This window comes from Nematostella vectensis, chromosome 9 (genome assembly GCF_932526225.1).
Source record: "Nematostella vectensis chromosome 9, jaNemVect1.1, whole genome shotgun sequence".
Classification (NCBI taxonomy): domain Eukaryota; kingdom Metazoa; phylum Cnidaria; class Anthozoa; order Actiniaria; family Edwardsiidae; genus Nematostella; species Nematostella vectensis.
Genome location: NC_064042.1, coordinates 8222388 through 8240453, shown reverse-complemented (window position 1 = coordinate 8240453; position 18066 = coordinate 8222388). Strand labels below are relative to the sequence as shown.

The 18066-nt window shown below is 38.3% G+C and overlaps 3 protein-coding genes across 5 annotated transcripts in view; 2 read left to right on the top strand and 1 right to left on the bottom strand.

Annotated features, from left to right (window-relative positions):
* Positions 1 to 10402, bottom strand: part of LOC5515459 (dynein beta chain, flagellar outer arm-like) — a 76083-nt gene extending 65681 nt beyond the window's left edge. The window contains exons 1-14 of one of the 2 annotated variants that reach the window (XM_048733039.1): positions 10298 to 10402; positions 9083 to 9223; positions 7510 to 7993; positions 6988 to 7113; positions 6465 to 6542; positions 5993 to 6136; positions 5575 to 5723; positions 4777 to 4888; positions 3349 to 3470; positions 2230 to 2587; positions 1660 to 1728; positions 1435 to 1554; positions 918 to 1085; positions 282 to 385 (exon numbers count right to left, since the gene is read on the bottom strand). In XM_048733039.1, coding sequence (XP_048588996.1) covers positions 282 to 385; positions 918 to 1085; positions 1435 to 1554; positions 1660 to 1728; positions 2230 to 2587; positions 3349 to 3470; positions 4777 to 4888; positions 5575 to 5723; positions 5993 to 6136; positions 6465 to 6542; positions 6988 to 7113; positions 7510 to 7971 — 2012 coding nt within the window. In that variant the 5' untranslated portion in view covers positions 7972 to 7993; positions 9083 to 9223; positions 10298 to 10402. Of the gene's footprint in view, positions 1 to 281; positions 386 to 917; positions 1086 to 1434; positions 1555 to 1659; positions 1729 to 2229; positions 2588 to 3348; positions 3471 to 4776; positions 4889 to 5574; positions 5724 to 5992; positions 6137 to 6464; positions 6543 to 6987; positions 7114 to 7509; positions 7994 to 9082; positions 9224 to 9522; positions 9616 to 10297 lie in introns of those variants that run through there. The other variant, XM_048733038.1, reaches the window with a different exon arrangement.
* Positions 9626 to 11759, top strand: LOC5515460 (FAD synthase). Of its 2 annotated transcripts, XR_007313841.1 has the most exons (3): positions 9626 to 10442; positions 10837 to 11620; positions 11651 to 11759. XR_007313841.1 is itself a non-coding variant. In XM_032385048.2 (2 exons), exons 1-2 carry the CDS (start codon positions 9626 to 9628, stop codon positions 11541 to 11543), a joined length of 1524 nt encoding a protein of 507 aa, XP_032240939.2. In that variant the 3' UTR covers positions 11544 to 11759. The 2 variants fall into 2 exon arrangements, 1 of the variants encoding a protein (XP_032240939.2); XM_032385048.2 differs by having other exon boundaries at positions 10837 to 11759.
* Positions 11760 to 15364: 3605 nt separating this feature from the next.
* On the top strand, positions 15365 to 17946 carry LOC5515416 (tyramine/octopamine receptor). The gene has a single exon (XM_032385140.2). It carries the CDS (start codon positions 16001 to 16003, stop codon positions 16994 to 16996), a length of 996 nt encoding a protein of 331 aa, XP_032241031.2. The 5' UTR covers positions 15365 to 16000; the 3' UTR covers positions 16997 to 17946.
* The last annotated feature ends 120 nt before the right edge of the window (positions 17947 to 18066 follow it).

Below are 18066 nucleotides of genomic sequence, written 5' to 3'. Positions count from 1 at the left end.
TTCGTGAATCGTTCCAAATGCAAATGTTGGCAAATGAACCAATTCGATTGTTCTGTGCTCATTTGCGTTTGGAACGGTACATGAAAAGAACAGCGTTTGTCCTAGGCCTTAAACTGTTCAGTTTAAAATCTTCATAAGTTTTAAACTCTGCAAGCCATTTTTTTTCAAACCTTCGCAATATTGCAATTATCGATGCCATAAATTTGATTCTAATCTCTATTACATTATAAACTAAGTACACTTTTTTGCTATTGAAGCGTGATAAAGGTGTATTGTCTTACTTCTCGATGTCCTTGAGCAGATCAGTACATGTGTCCCGTAGTCGCCACCCATCATCCCCCTTGAGGGAGGCGGGCGAGACGCGGCCCAGACGGGTCAACGGTTGCTGTAATAAGGGTGATCCGGAATTTAGAATGTTAGTTCACTATATGACAATTTGGCGGATCAAGGATTTCTTAAGTTATGAAAACTATACCAAATTCTTTAGTAGTCTGTCCCAAAGATAAGCAACTTTGCTTTTCTTTTTGCAAAGCAACTCTTTTATTTCGAACAGTCAGAAGATAGAAATTTGGATTTCCATGGCAAGAGAACTGGAAAATAAAAGACGGTTCGCAGAGCTCTATTCTTTGCTAAACACCTTCAGTGAGTGTATTATTTCTTTCATTTCATTTTTCATAGACAAAGTAGGAAGCGAAGACGTAGAAGGTTAGAGAAAAGGCAAGGGAAAACCACAGATACACGAACGAAGGAAACGGAGAATGCAATGTTTACGTGAGTTGATTTTCATCCACGCGTCTGCATCTCACGTCTTCATTTCTTTCGCTAGCAAACGAGACCTTTATGTTTGAGCTTGGGTAACTTAGCAAAACTGCTGAATTCAAGCTCTTTAAAAAAGTAACTTTTGGTTACTTCTATACCTGTATGTGAAGTTTGAGGCCGCGGAGCCAAAGGACTTTGCTCGCCACGGGAGGGAGGTGTGGGTGAGAAGGGGGATCGTCCTTTCTCTGCTCGAAGAACTTGCGCACACTGAGTAACTCTTGGGTCAAGTCATGTACCATGCTACTAAGAATGTCTTTCAAGTTTGCCTAAAATATTGGACGATTGATTTATTAATATAAATTTCTCTCTAAAACAGAACAATACAACAACAGCATAACGCAGGTTAATACCCAAGATAAGCGCTCATAAAGCCGCGTTAAACACCATTAACATTGTTGAGAAAAACATGTAACGATGCTGTCGCATACCCAGACCAACTGTTATCTTAAGCATAATTATCATTAATCCTTGCATAGGCCAATCTATCTTTACTGTATCTTTAGTCAAACCATCTCTAAGCTCAGAAAAAAAACACATCATAATCATGCCATTCATAAAAATACTACTCGTACAGCTTCTCCTGTGCATTGAACGATGTATATTGAACATACACACCTGGACCAACTCCCGTCCACTTATTCCTTCAAACACCTCCAGAAGCCTCAGTTTAGCTCGTGTGTCCCAACACTGCTTGAAGCTCTGACGCAAAACGTCTGCCAGGCTGAATTCCAAGTCCTTCAAAAATAGTAACAAACAACTGTTACTCCTACTTTCTGTCATTTCATTGTTCTTTTTGCCCCCTAAAAATCACTCGCTTTTAAGACCCCCTATACTACTAACCCTTGTCACAGAACGAAAAGCGAAGAACTCGCGCTCGAAGTGCTGCGTCTCTTCGGCATCCAAGACATCCTGTAAGGAAATCCAAATGGTTTAAATAATAGCAACGAAGTAAAAGTGTTACTTGATCATAAAGTCGATGTCAACCTCTATTAGAAAGGTACTGCTACCATGTGAGTACTAACTGTGGATAATATAGACTTGGATTAAACATGCATCGGGATCCACTACGTGTTAATAATATAGTAAATTAGACAATTACATGCTTTGAATTTTTTTGTCTCAGAGACATTAAAAAGGCAGCACATACCGAAGCGTCGATGAGAGAAAAAAAAAAAAAGCGCGTTCTTCAATAGTCTGATTACATTAACTACAGTAGAAGAGTGATACAGCGATATTGCAAGAGACAGGGGGAAATGCACCATTGAGGTATATCGAAAACAAATTTTAAATTTATTATTGTCGGGATCCAAAATTGTAATATTTTTACATATGTAGATTATATCGATATCGTGAGTACCCTTGTACTGAAGTTTGTATTGTATTAATTAGGCAGGATCCAATTCCACTTACGTGAGCCATTTGTTTAAAGGAGACAATAGCCTCGTTAAACTTGGTGTGAATCTCGCGCACAAGACAATCCAAGCTATCACCGCCGGCCCCGCCCACCTCAGCGGCGCACGTGAGAAGCTCGAAATGCCTTGTGGTCTGCACTAGTTCCAGCACATCGTTGCACCTCTCCATAAAGTTATTCAAGCTCAGGAAGCACGGGTTGTTGCGTGGGGGCCAGGGTGAGTCGGTCCAGAGGTCGGACTCCAGGTCATTCATGCTGTCCGTTAGAGTGCTGCCTCGTGCAAAGAGCTTGCCTGCTTTGGGTGTAAGGCTGTCTGTGTAGAGCTTCGAGTGCCATACCATACCACCACTGTCAACACTGATAGAACAAAATGCTGTTACATCACTGCAGAGCCGTAGCAGGCCTCGAAAGATTGGGGGAGCACAATACAGAAACGTAAGAAAACATTGGGGGGGGGGGGGGGGGGGCACAGCCACGCCACTACTGGTCATTTCTTCATTGCCCTGCTGCAATTTCTAATATTCTGCGAGTTCTCCAGCGCCTTGGGGAGTGGTGGAGTGATTAAATACCATTTCAGTGCTGGCCAATTCAAAAGGTTCCATAGTGATTTTGGTGATTAATTACGAAACCAAGAAGGCGTTGGAAATCGTGGGTGAGAGTATGAACATTGAAAGCAGAATATTTAAAACCGTAGTAGACACTCCTCAATTAGACACTCTCATAAGTGGACAGCTATACTGATCTAGGGCCTGCCGTTCCAGCCTCTTGATATCTATCTTTTACTATAATAGCATTATTTTTCGCAGAAATCTATATAGCAAACAATATGAAAAACATCTAACCAGCATAGCGTAAATTTACGCTTTTATGAATCATTTTTCAACTCATACATTTATGTAAACTAGTATTTTCTCAATCGAGATTGTGCCTGTAAGATATAAAAAGCGTTTCCCTAATAAATTTAATAAAATTATGAAGTAAACTTTAAAACTGGTCGCAAATTCCCATTTTTCTAATTTCCAGTGCTAAGTCATTTTCTTACTTTTGTGACACATCCCAATAGATACCAGCAGGCTTATCATTAGCTCATGATTTCGAGATTGAAGAGACAAACTTACTTAGCGCCTGTTTGTTCAGATAGTTTCCTCTGGTTCAAGTCGTCAGCTTTGTCTTTCTTGTCTAAATAACAGCCTCTAAATGCAGCACACACGCGAAGGGCATCCTTCAGACTTGCGTACGACTGAATGAGACAATCCTCCAGTTAGATTAAACATATGTTCACAGTGCGAATCCTACGGATCTGGGACCAGGGCTTGATTTGCCCTCAGCCCGAGTAGATACAAAACTCAACAAATAAGGCTTGCCGAAAGTGGGACCAGTATTCGAGTCGTTTTCACTAGATATTTTACGATAGTTGCATTTTTCGACTGTGCCAGACACACAAATACTGCCCTTTTTTGCAACAAGAAACTGTAGATGAAGTACAAATTTTTTTTAACTTTACCAAGCACTTCTTTGATTGAGAACTACAGATTTAGGACAACAATAAGAAAACCTCAAGCAGCATACAAACAGGTCCAGGTCATATCCCAGTAACTGCAAGACACGTGAGTATATTTATTATGACTTAAATCTAAAAGAGTAGTGATGTTTTGCCCTGTACTCTAAGAATCCCATTACAAGGGTGACAGTAAGGGTGGTAACAAGCAGTGAGTCAGGTCCATGAGCTTATCATGCAAGGTGAAGCATGCACCCAAATAATGTAAGCTCAAATTAAGAGCTTTTCAAAAGGTTTCACTCACAGAACTTTTCACGCTATTGTCCACCTCGATGGACACCTTGAAGGGAAGATTATTTGGATAGATGAGACATTATTGATAAATTAAAACCCAATAATGCAGATACAGATATGTCAAAATCAGAGAGCTTAGCTAGGTTTTTGGCAGGAGAGGTTTTTATTGATAAAATTAAAACCCAATAATGCAGATACAGATATGTCAAAATCAGAGAGCTTAGCTAGGTTTTTGGCAGGAGAGGTTTTTATTGATAAAATTAAAACCCAATAATGCAGATACAGATATGTCAAAATCAGAGAGCTTAGCTAGGTTTTTGGCAGGAGAGGTTTAGTTCAGCAGACTACAGTGCAATTCTTATTCTAGCTGCAGGTACCCAATCTTCATTCAGTGGAACAGACTTAGATGCCCCCCCCCCCCCCCTCTCATGAACCAGTGCGCAACATTTAAAGGCCGCAGACTGGCATCTTTGAAAATTGCTTGTTTTGCAAGCTCTTCAAATTGACTACTTTGCTAGTTAAGTGATTCTTGTAGTAACTGATTTGCACATTTGACAAATCACTGCTTGTCATTTATAGTTTCAAAATCACTGCTTGTTATTTATAGTTTCAAAGTTTCTGTTGACAGCACAAGGCCATATCCTGCTGAATTCTTTCTGCAGTCTGGTCTGCAGTATGCAGTCTTGTTTGCAGCCTGGTCTGCAAATGTCACGCACCGGTCATAAACTGGATAAAATTCACAAAAAGCACTTACCTCCAGCAAGTTGTCAAGAACATTCTCACCAACAAGATGTCTAGCTCTTGCAACAACTTCATTTGATAGCATTGTAAACATGCGAAGGAAGTTCTTTGGCTCATGATAATATCTAAGGATTAAAGAATGATGGCATTACATACTCATTTTAGCACCCTATTTTATGAGCACTTAGGTGAATCAACTGATTCTTTTTCTGCATTTTTTCATTTGCCTGGAGTAATCCCAGACACCTCTTTGATGAGAACAACTTTTAGGTTGAGATATTTATCAGCTGAGGTGAGTCCAATTTTTGTCTTCTTTCATTGGGGAATTTTGAGATCTCAAAATCTTTAATTACACAGCTTGACAACCCCACGTGGATTTAGTAATTCGATCCTTCTGTTTACTGTTTGATATAAAGCATAGCATTACAGCTTAGTGCTTAGTTTCGTTTGCAAGCTTCAAAGTGTCCTACGTACATAAATCTAGTTTTCTTTCTATTTTTGCTCTACGGATCGATCATGGGTCATAATTTAAGAAATCGCTTGGTTGTTGACTACGCTGCGCTGAATGAGGGCCGAGAACCATCCTTTAACGAAGAAGTGCCGCTAGCAGATGTAGTGATCGAGCGGCAACATGCTCCTCTTTCACAGCGCGAAGAGAGTTTCCAGTTGCCACAAGCAGCGGATGAATTGCGGGCTGCTGTCAAAGATGCTCGGCATGAGCAGCAAACGCTTCGACAGGCACAAGAAACCGCTTCACAAAAATCGAGTGTGTGTTTTTCTTATAGGGGTTCATTTCTGGGTAATTATTTACCTGGAGTAAGCCCAGACTAAGTACAGAGTATGCATCAATGGGGCAAATGTCGCCACCATCTCACGTGAGTTTGTTGTGTAGTGGAGCTTCTCAAACCATGGGAGTAGGGTGCTGAGGAATTGCAAGTTATCATTGGCTTCCTGCTCCGCCTACATAAGAAAGATATGACGAACAAAAGAATTATCAAAGAATGTTTAATTGTCAACACTGTTAATGCAGGACCAAATAACGGTATAAAGGAACAGGTGTGCAAGTATAATTTCATTTTTATGTTTATTTTTTCCCCAGCCCTGGAGAGGTGTGATTGAACAAAACTTCAGTTAACCCTTAATTTTTGGGATCAGGTCCTACAAGAACTTAGGAAAAGCTCTTAATCATTGTATTTGTCAAAATACAGCATGTCCCCCTCCTCTTATACCTTTGCAATATCACGTTTGACCAGCAGGAAAGACTGGGCATAAGTGCTGTGTGCATCCTCCAGGTTCATGATGATGTTCATGGCAACATGTGAAGACAGCTGCTCATTTATCATGCTGATCCTCTCAAGGTGTTCCGACCACATCTGGTTGAATACAGAAATACATTATTACAGTTGATCTACGACATACAACATAACTACAATGATTGTAAACGAGTTCATTTTCAACAAAATGTCCACTTCACGATGAGTGTTGGCAATTCACTCCAAACTTTATTAACAATTTTCTCAATGAAGTAGGGGGAGCAAAGCAAAATGTGGTTCTCTTTGGCTCATAACTAATCATGATGGCTAAATGTGTTTCCTAGATATGTTTTATATATACAAGCTAGAAACATATGGTGGTACATATTTTACTGATTGGCTGCATAGTATATGTTCTACAGCAAGTTGATCTACCTACTGTACATACCTCAATTTCATCCAAGGGCCCTGGCTTTAGTCCGAATTTCTTTGCAACTTCAGTGTCTGGATCAAGTTTCAGGGTTCCCTAAAAATTATGCATAGAAAAGCTGGTGACTTTGTACTAGACTTGCATAGGCAATACAGAATTTTTTACAACAACCTTCACTAGCCTTCTACAAACTGCAACACTCTTTGTGAAAAACATACATATGACATTGTTTTTTTGCCAAGCTGTTTTGCACACCTGTTACAGACTAGCTGAAAGCTTCTTCTCGAACATTTCTGTTGGTTGGCAAGGCTTTAAATTCACAACAAAACAGTTATATTTGCCAACCTGACCAAGTACTTTAATTTGATCATCAAGATGAAAACAAACATTGCAACTGGAAGCTCCTTGGTTTACATAAACATCTGGCACATTTATAAACAAACTTATAGTTTAGTTTGGCACAAAAGCTATCATCTTGTTGCTTGTGCTGGCAATACCGAATCATGCTCATATTGTTAATGTACATGGGGCTTGACTGTACCTTAATCAGTTTGATCCAACTAATGACTGTGGTCTCAAGTACATGAATTACAACTGGTCTACGACTGCTGTATGCTGCAGCCTCAGAAAGAACCTCAATTGATGGCAGTGGAAGAACAACTTGATCCTTCAAGGGAAAAGTGCATTTGAGGATGCAATTCAGTCTAGTGTGTAGGAAAAGATGTTTCCTAATATGAAAGCAAAAAGGTGGCCTACACATTTTTGGATAAAAACTGGCAGCTTGCAGTAACACCTGTTGCAAAAACCGTTAAGCCTCATTTAGACAGCACGAGTTAGTCGTATGTGACTTGCTTATGACCCCTCTTCAACTTGAGTCGATGCTCGAGTAGTAGTGTGTAATTCAGATTTAAGACATGTCATAGACAGGTCGGATACAACTTAATCGTGCTATCTAATCAGCCTTTAGTAAGACCTGATATGCTGCCAACAATTTGACTAAAAGGGTATTCAGATGGGTTGCCTTTTGCTATAGACTATGATAACGAGATAGTAAGCTACTCACCTTCAATGAGCCCTCCATGACCTCAATGTTTGCAACAAGTCGATGCAACAAGTCCATAAGCTTATCAGAACTGACGCTTCCACCCATTTCTATGCTTAACAAAGGCAAATAGACATCCCTTGTCAGAATGCCAAGATGGCTTAAGGGCTTATTAGAACAGTCTTCAAATGACACTTCATCCATAATATTATCACGAGTAAGTTTCCCAGCAGAGTGAGACTTAACAAACAGTGTAGCTTTCTCCCTGATTGTTTGTGGTGGGATAAGGGACGCCATCAGTCCTTTTCCTGCAGGGGCAGATGAATATATGTACAAATTCTTGACCTCTTCATTATTGCAGAACTCAAACATTGCGATCCTGCAAGCTTCATTTGTGAATAAGAACTTAAGCTCCTCTGCTCTTGGCTTGAGTGATGATGTCACTCGTGTCTCTATCCATCGCAACCTCTCATCCAGTTCCATGATGATAGAATTTTTTTCTATGCTGAAAAAAGTATAAGTAAAATACATATGTATTTCATAGTGTTGGTTTGAGAAAAATACAAACTACATAGGTTTCCCTACAGGCCTGTTTCGTGGTTGCCCACTCATCAGGGGATTTAATGAGAATATTCCTACCATCGTATATATACTATTAACATTGAAATTTACATAATAATAGACTGATAGTTTTAGCTATTTAGTTTTAGTTAATAGTCTATTATTATGTAAATTTCAATGTTAATAGTATATATACGATGGTAGGAATATTCTCATTAAATCCCCTGATGAGTGGGCAACCACGAAACAGGCCTGTAGGGAAACCTATGTAGTTTGTATTTTTCTCAAACCAACACTATACACCGCTCTACTTTCGAGTATTGAGCACTTTCTATGAAAGCCTTCAACCATCATTTTATGTATTTCATATATAACTATTTGCATGAATAACAGACGTTGTATATTATGTACAAAAAACAGGGTTCTTTAGTATAAAGTACAGTGAATAACTTGGTGGCTGCAGTTGGTACATAAAAGCCTAAAAGTACTTTTTTATGTTAGACTTTAAAATGGTTCAATGAATATTATCTTAAGAATAGTTTAAGAAAACTTTGCACTTATCATTAAGATCATAAACTAATTCATACCATATTCATTCTCAATAAAACTATAATAATAGTAGTAATAATAACTATAATAATAGGAAATATATACTCGTGTAAAATGTAAACTGTTTGTTTATACTCATTAAGCATAATATGAAATATTAAAATTGCTGTTTGTTCGTGTTTGTCAAAAACAGGATTTTCTTCCAGTACTTATAATTCGCACCAGTTTAAATACACATTACACCAGTGACTTTAAGAAAGTTATGCATTTCAAAATACAGTTAGCGTTAATTTTAACAGCACGTATTTTTTTCTAGAAGTGATGGCCAAATATCTTGTCAAGACGACCCGAAAAGGCGGAGAAACCTCATAAAGTCAAGTCAACATTCAGAATTCGCGCGTAAAAACAACAGATTTTCGAGCCAAATGATATTCTATAGGGTAAGTGTTTGACACTAAAATCACAGTTGTATATAGTGACATACCTGCTTTGAATGAATTATAGGTCATACAGATTTTTTAGGTTTTTTACATCTGGCCAGGCCGAATTTCTTTACTCTTCTTTAGCAACAAGAAGCAGTCGACCGCCATGTTGTTTGACTTCGTTGCTATCAGAGGTCACGTGACTGTAAAAACAATCGACTTTTAATAAATTACCTTTGTCATAATTTATTGGTCCAATAAATGCAAAACAAGCGAGAACAAAAACCCCTTCTTTTCCACTCACAAAAAACATAAAGAATTTCATTGTTTACTATTAATAACACGTGTATAAAAAATGAAAATGAAAACTTTTTTATAAGTGTCAAAATGTCAGCGTGCTCTTAAAATACCCTCTATAAATATGGGGATTCCTTTTAAAAAGCACTTAGAAACAGCTAACAACGGTTTCTTTCGAGATTTTTTTTCTCGTTTCTTCACTTACGAGACAAGAGAACGTGACGACCTGTGGCAAACAACGGACATCTTTTTCCACAGGTTTCCCACACTGGGCCCATTTGCTGAATGCTGACCATGATGCTGAGCGAATGCAGCACATTTACAACATGGCGGATAATGTGAAAGTTAACGTGGCGAAAAGTTGCGGGATTATCATAATCGGAGACGAGATTTTGAAAGGGCACACTCAAGACAGCAACTCTTCATTCCTTGCCAAGAAGCTTTGGTGTCTAGGAATTAAAGTTCCCAAAATTTCCGTGATATCAGACCACGAGTTTGAGATAATCAAAGAAATAGAAGAGTTCTCGAAGAAATACGATTTTGTGATAACTACCGGTGGCATTGGCCCTACGCATGATGACGTGACTATTTCAGGCATTGCAAAAGCGTTTGGAGAAAGCCTCGTCCCAAATGAAGAGCTAGCAGAGGTTATTGCGAAGATCTACCGAGTTGAGAGATCGTCCCTGAATTCCGCTCATCTAAAAATGTGCCATCTCCCACCCTCTGCTAAACTCCACTATGATAAAGACCGGCTGAAGCACCCCTTTCCAATACTATCCATCAAAAACGTTTTTGTGCTTCCTGGAATCCCGGAAGTTGTCCAAAAAGACTTTCCGATTATTGGAAACCTACTATTACACCCTGATTCAAGCAAATTTTATCTGTGCACAATATTTCTATCTTCTGATGGGGCTGAGGTAGCTCATATTTTAGACAATGTTGTCCAACGATTCAAGGAAAGTGTTTCTATAGGGTCATACCCAGAGTGTACAAATGCCGGCTGGCATGTCAAGCTAACTGTAGAATCAGAGTCACAGGCAAAGCTGCATGACGCTTGTCAGTATCTCTTGACACAGATGCCCCCAGCCTGTGTACAGAAAGTTGAGGGGCTGAATAATCATGGAGGTTCGTTGTTCTTGCAATAGGCGACTTGCACTATAAAAAACAGAAACAAAAAACATATGTTTCAGCACTTACAAAACAGTAAGATATTTTCTATGTCTGAATAAAAGGGGCACAATACAGAAAATTTTGATTTCCTTTAACCAATTCTGAATTTTCACATATTTTCAAAAATATTAGGACCATTTTTGAATTGCACATGTTTCTCAAACCATTGGGTAGCATTCACTATTATTCATGTATTGCATGATATTCAAATTAGATATTACCAATACTCCAAACCCAAATTGATCCAATCACAGGCATGTAGGTTTGGGAGGGGGCTCACCTCTAAGACCCCTTCCCCACAACATAAATATGAAAATCAATTGTTGATAATCATTTGTTTGTTGTCCAGGAACAACCAGTGAGGATGATGCACCACCATGCCCTGATGTATCACCTGTCTATCCTCTGTTAGCCCCAACAGATACCTCTAGCCTTGGTGCCTGCTTGAAGGGGGCATGGGCTGTGATACAGGAATCTCTCAAGCTGTTCAGGCTAGACGAGCTGTGTATTAGTTTCAATGGAGGGAAAGACTGTACTGTTTTGCTCTATATTATGTATGCTGCCGTAGCACAAAGCATGGCTGAGGTACCAAAGATCAATGCATTATATGTCCGTCATGACTCACCATTCAAAGAAGCTGAGAATTTTGTAGAGGAAACAACAAGATTGTACAATCTTAATCTTATTTGTATGAGTGGAAAAATCAAGCCAGCTTTGGAAGAACTTAAAAAATCTCACCCCAACATTAAGGCCATACTAATGGGTACTCGTCGGCATGACCCATTTACTGAGAAGCTCCACACATTTTCCTGGACAGACCAAGGATGGCCTGAGTACTTGAGGATCAACCCAATCCTGGACTGGAATCACCAGGATGTCTGGTCCATACTCTTGCACTGCAAGGTTCCTTACTGCACTCTCTACGACAATGGGTATACATCTCTGGGGAGCTCCCATAACACAAGGCCCAACCCTGTGCTTCGAGTTAACTCAAATGAGTACAAACCAGCATATTTATTGGAGGATGACCAACTAGAGAGAGCAGGTCGCACATAATATAGATTTGTTTGCTGTGCTGAAGTAGTGGGATATGGTTCAAACTTGAAATGTATCAGTGGTAATGATGCAAGCAGCTAGTGAATGATAAATTCCTCATGTTACACCTTTTAGCAACTTACCTATTTCTTACCTCAGGAATAGTCTTAAACCAGAAATGTAGTGATAATTCTAACTTCTAAATAATAATAATAAAACATAAATTGCTGTACAGTATCTGGGACTCCACCAAAATGGGAATCATACAGAGACAATAATCATAGAGTTTTTTGTTTAAATCACAGCACTTGGTGGCTGTGGTCTCTCCAGTTGACCAAATCACTGAAGATGAGCCTTGCCAGAGTTTGTCCCGGATGGTGTTCAAAAAATTTCGCCATTTTCTAAATATATGAAATGATTATTATTTTTAGAACATAAATAAAAGCAGCATCATTCGATCATTCCCAACTGAAATCTCATTTACATATCTTTTTATACCACCAATCTGAAAAGTTAGTAAGGGGGAAATGAATCAAAATTTGTAATTTCATTGATGGAGATGATGATTTTCACGCCAGCCAAACGAAAGTCATTAAAATGCAAGCAGAAGGCAAATCACATTTATCTATTTTGTTGGGGGTCTGATGTTCTCCCCAGAAAAATTTTGAAATGCCAGACTTTTAGGAGGCTCGGAAATTTATCAGAATACCTGTTCCAAAAATAAGGCCTTCCTCTAAAACCTGTATCAAATATTGAGGCCCTCCCCCAATCGATAGTTTTCAGCGCACACGTTCCCGTCCTCGCCGTGAAACTTGGAGTTTTCACGTTGTAGTTTGAAGAAAAACGGCTGAAATGTATCAGACAGAATCCATTTCAAGCACATTTCATGTCTGGCTCTTTGAATTTCAATTGTTTTCTGCCGTCGCCGTTCGCGTTGCAGTCGTCGTTGCTTAAATTCCCTGACCCTTCCCTAACAGACCTGAAATATAGATAGAACTTGGGTAAATTATACCCCATGAGGGATAGGACGAGTACATGTGACTTTGAGCCTTTTACATGGTAGTTAAAATAAGCTGCTTGGCCGAAACAATTAAGGCGCTCCTGCCTAATCTACTAAGCCTAAAAACCCGTGGAATACGCACGTATTTAGAACGCAAACACATCCGAGGAGCATGCAGTTATTAATGTAGATTTTTTTTGTAAAGGGCCAGTGTCGAAATAGAGCCAACAATTTGAGTTTTACTTGCGTTTTTCTAACCTTTAATGAAGTAGGCTCTATATCTTTCTGGAAAAAAAAACGGATATGAGAATTGAAGTGCATGATGCTTTTCAGAACTAATTGCTTTCCCTATAAAATAATCTTTTTGGATTGAAATGGTCTGTGGACCTTTTTTTTTTATAAGGTATCACAGGTAACCCAAGCTCTCTATTTGTCCCTATTGATCTTACGGTAAAAATTGCTCGAAAAACAAAAAAGTGAAAAAAAAATAGCTTGTCGAAAAGAAAAATGTAGTTAATATTGTGTTTAGTGTTTACATTTACTCCGTCCTGCCAAGTAAAGCCAGAAAACACGCAAAATGTAAGGATAAACGCAATATTAAACTACATTTTTCTTTTTGTTTTTAGGTAATTTTTCCACTTTTTGTGTTTTTATAAAATGTTTACCGTAAGATCAACTGATAATAGTCACAAATAAAGAACTTGGGCTACCTTGTGTAGGTATTTGCCTGCGCGCAAGCTGAGCAAGTTTCCGTGCACCTTCCTTCGGAACATTTGCAACCCCTGAACAACCCGCTGAACAAGCGCACGCTTTGAAATGAGTATGCTACGATTACAGCCCCGAGAGTCGTATAATGGTGTATAACTTCCGATTAAAAGAAAATTATACTCATAAATGTCATGTCACAGATCCAATAAACTGTGATCATACATGTTCGTGTTTTTAATTTAATTTATAATTTCAAAATAAACATTTTGAAATTTTGGAAATCTAGGATGATTGAACAGTGAAAGTAAAGGCGTAATTATGTCTCCTTTTCTTGTAAACCCAAACAAACCAAGCTGCATCAGTCAAAGCAAAAAAATAATGGAAATGAGAAATGTTAATTCTAACGTTGCGGGGGAACAAAAATGTTACATGACGCTCAACTTGAATTTTGATGGAGAGGGATCGCACGAAAGCAGCGACTAATAAACAAAACATGTACGACATTAAAATAGTGGTGACTTCTCTCATGAAAGGGTTTCTTGTTCTAACGTTGGGGGGGGGGACAAAAATGTTATACGACGCCCAACTTGAATTTTGATGGAGAGGGATCGCACGAAAGCAGCAACTAATAAACAAAACATGTACGATATTAAAATAGTGGTGACTTCCCTAATGAAAGGGTTTCTTGTTCATCAGAAAAGCAAATACATAGAAACACATCATACAAAGTACAAAATGCAGTGTGACCTGAATGCTGTTCAAAAATTGGTCGCTGCGCTTATTAGAAGTAACGCTGTATGTGAATTCTAACATGTTCTAAGTCTTAATTACATTTCTAAGTAAAATTGAGATCTACCTAAGCAATATTTAACTATGGAAAATCCTCCTCATTAAAGTGGATTAAATCTGGAGTCATTTACAACTGGCGTCTTTTGGACCAACGTTTAGACGATGGTATCTGGTTAGCCTAATGTCTTTATCGGGCCAAAGGCCAAAAGATTTTCAAGCCAGAATGATCAGAGGAATCTCATTCAGTCCCTTTGCACAAATATTCTCCTATTTGCTCGCAGGGACATTTATTCATTTAGGTCGATTTAATTAATATTTTAATGCCAATTCTCATGTTCTTAGCGTCGTCACTTCCGGTTGCAACATCATTTTACTCGCGCATTTGCGCACACTTTTTTGGTGCAATATAGATCGCGACACCTGTGTCCACACTAAAACGCATATTTTCAAATATTTACAAGCTTCTTAAATTTGCATTTTTTTTAATGTGCAGCTTGTAATAGCGAGCAATTTATGTTTTTTTTTCATTGGTTTCCAAAGCCACGAGATTCTGTTTTCAGACATGCGACACTAGGGAACTGAGAAGGGTTAGAGGGTTAGTTTTGCTTGTCTGTTAACCAATCTGAGATAAAAGAAACCATGAAACGGTTAGATCGTCACAGAGTAGGGACGTAAGAAGTTCTGAAACCAGGACATACACATCGCCTAAAGTCTTTTTTTTTTTTTACAAGATAAACAAGTAAACAAGTAAAAAGAACATCTTTTTTATTGATGTCCGGTAATTCAGCAAGATTCAAAAGTATAGCCTTGGTAACAAAACAATATGAAACGCTGAAGTTAAACTTAAAACAATTAGTCTTCTTTTTGTCCTTTAATCACATGATTGATAAAGTCGTTAAGTCAAAGCAGAGAGCCCAAACCCCAGAAGAAATTAGTCTTTATCTTCATTATTCCAAAAACATCGCAATAATTTCACACTTTTTTTCGCTGTATTCTCACATTTGGATGTTAGGTGCATAATTACTCAAGCACCTATTTACAAAGTTAGTTGATATTGTTTAAGAGAATTGGAATAGAAATGGCGACAGAAATAAACCCAGCTGTACACGAATGTTTATCCAGAAGTTTAATTTCAAATCTCCCAAATTTGACTTGTCTTCAAATATAAAATTTTTACTCGAAAAATATGATTTACCCCTTGACACCATGACAGCAAGAAAACTGCGGAAAACTAAAAAAAAAGACAGAAATCACGATCTATAATAAAGAAATGGTTTGTATAATTAGTTTTAGAAAAAAAATAAACAGTAGGATGTCAGTCATCATGAGTAGCCAATGACCTTTCGGAATATTTCACGCCTTCAGGAGCTTCCAGTAACTAGTTGCTTTTATGAGCGTTAAGGAGGCCTCAAAATTACAATAAAAGGAAATATAATTCATTTAAAACCGCGAAACAAATAGAGGAAGGCTAAGGGTTAATTTGTTTGCTGAATTGGTGAGTGAGGGCGCCGAAGACATTTTCACACATCCAAAGGACTCAAAGGAATTTGAATATAAAACTGCACCGTCCATACATCCGGCTCCCACCGAGAGAAGAAACCTGAAACCAAGCAACAAAACAGAAAAGAAGCTGAACAAGGGAAGAAGAGCTGGACAACGAAGTACAAGTTATGTGAAATATAGATAATTTCCCAATCTATTTCATGTCATTAAAACAAGATTGTGTCATAACAAGAGCATAAAAAAGAAGTATAAAGACAAAAGAGAGGGGCAATCCGTGGCATTAAACATAAAAAAGGATAGGAAATCATCTGCTTTATACAGCTTGGCTTTGTTTCAAAAGGTAGCAACTACTGGGCTGAAGACAATACAGCAAAAAATACTTAACAGGAAAAACGATTGGGAGAGCCTGTCAATGTGAATAAGGACACCTGCTTTTCAGCTATCAATATATCTCTTAACTGAATCAGCTCAGTTTAAAATGGAGGATTGCTCAGGCGAACTAGATCCAGTTGTGGCAATTGTTCTGACAATTTTGAACACAATTTTGGCTGTGTTTTCTACTGCGGGAAACGCAATTGTTCTCATAGCCATATGGCGCACTTCGTCTCTCCACTCAACCTCTAACTATTTCATTGCTTCTTTGGCAGCCGCCGATCTTTCGGTAGGATTTATTATCAACCCACTTTGGGTGGCAAAAAGTGGACTGAATATTTGGGAAAACAATCACTTTTTGACGATATTCACGGAATTTATGTCAGTGCAGACTTTGGTAACTACCACGTTTAACTTGGCAGCCGTAAGCGTGGATAGATATGTTGCGGTGACAAATGTTTTCCGTTATCTTGAGATTGTCACCAAAAAACGATGCATCATATTAATCACTTTTATCTGGATTTTTTCGCTCGCCTTTTCTGCACTTCGCTTCACCATTTCGGACCCGCTAATGTTGCCTTATTTATGGATAGCTGTGTCCGTAATATGCTATACCATCCCTTTTACTATCATTGCTTATTGCTATTACAAGATCTTCAAGGTAGCCAAAAGGCAGAGTCGTCAAATCGAAATGACTGAAAATTCGGTAGGTGGAACTACAAGATCAAACGAGGAGGCAATCAAAAGGGCAAAGAAGAATCGCAAAGCAGCATACACAATCGGAATTATAATAGGCCTTTATTTAGTTTTTGCCCTGCCTAGTATGATAATCTCTGCGATACAGCTCTTGACTCCAGATGAATGCCTTAAACTGAAAATCATCCGCGCTTGGTTCTGGGGCGCTCTGGTGTCATTCAGTTCATCGGCTTTTAACCCTTGGATTTACGCTGCGAGAAATACGGAGTATAGGAGAGCTTTTCAGCAAGTGTTAGGGTTTTGTGAAAAGCTTAGTCTGAAGAAGAGAAAAGTGAAGCCGATAGATATTCCTGCAAAGAGAGATAATGATGATGTTGACGATTTGCCTAGACCAGAAGTAACTTAGGGCTGGGATGCTCGTCAAAGAAACCCTAGGAATACGTTTACGTATTAAAATACCCTAAAAGGAAACCCAAAAAAAGAAAAGAAAATGCTATTCTAAAATTTGAAAGTGTTTTAGCAACTTGGGTGTCATCTACAGCGTCCACGCCTTAGAGAATTTGACCAACAAGGAATAAAAGCACCCAAAAAAGATACCTGCCTTTCCATAGTGCTGAATTGTGATTAAAAAATATCAACCCATAAGATACGAGGAGTATTTCTCGGAAGCAGGAAAATATAAGCAAGAGGACGCAAGAAATTGTTGGGAGATAATATACAGGCTTTAAAAAAACGACAGTTAAAATAATTATAGTATAGAGTAGTTATAATCGCTTTTTTTAGAGGTTAGAAGAACAGAAATCCTTAGTGTCAGAATCTTAGACAAAGTAGTAAATTAGCAACAAAAGAGATAATGCAATCTCCCTTATTTCTTAGTTTTAATTAATATTTAAAAAAATAACGATCATTTTAATCTCAAAGAGTTGAGTTTCAAGGTACTGTCAATCACTAAAAAATGCAAAGTTGGCGTTAACAAATCAACTATTTATTAGTTTCATTACAGCCCTCTTATTTGTCCCGTGCGAAGTCATATGATACCGCATGAATTGAGATTTGGAATAGCACTGTGAATAGTTACTACATGTGGATGTAAGCAATCAGTTGAATCCAACCCGCTTTCTCAGCAGAATTAAAATTGGATAAAAGCATGACAAAAGCGCATTAAAACAAAAAAAGGCTGCTTTTCCTACAAAATGCGTTTCAAATTACTTAGTAGCGCATTATGACTTTTTCTGACGTAAGTACTTTGTGAATAGATTACGCAAAACTCTCCGAATACCATGGACTAAAAAAAGTACACCTCTAGAATAAAGTCTAGCTCAAGCTAGAATAAAGACACTTCCTATTTCCGCCCAATTTAGGTTCTCGTTGATGTTTATTTCGTTATTTTCATAATTTTATATGGCTACCCCTCCCCCCTTAACATAGCCATTATATCGCAAACGGCCTGAAACTAAATTAATTAAGCAAAACTCT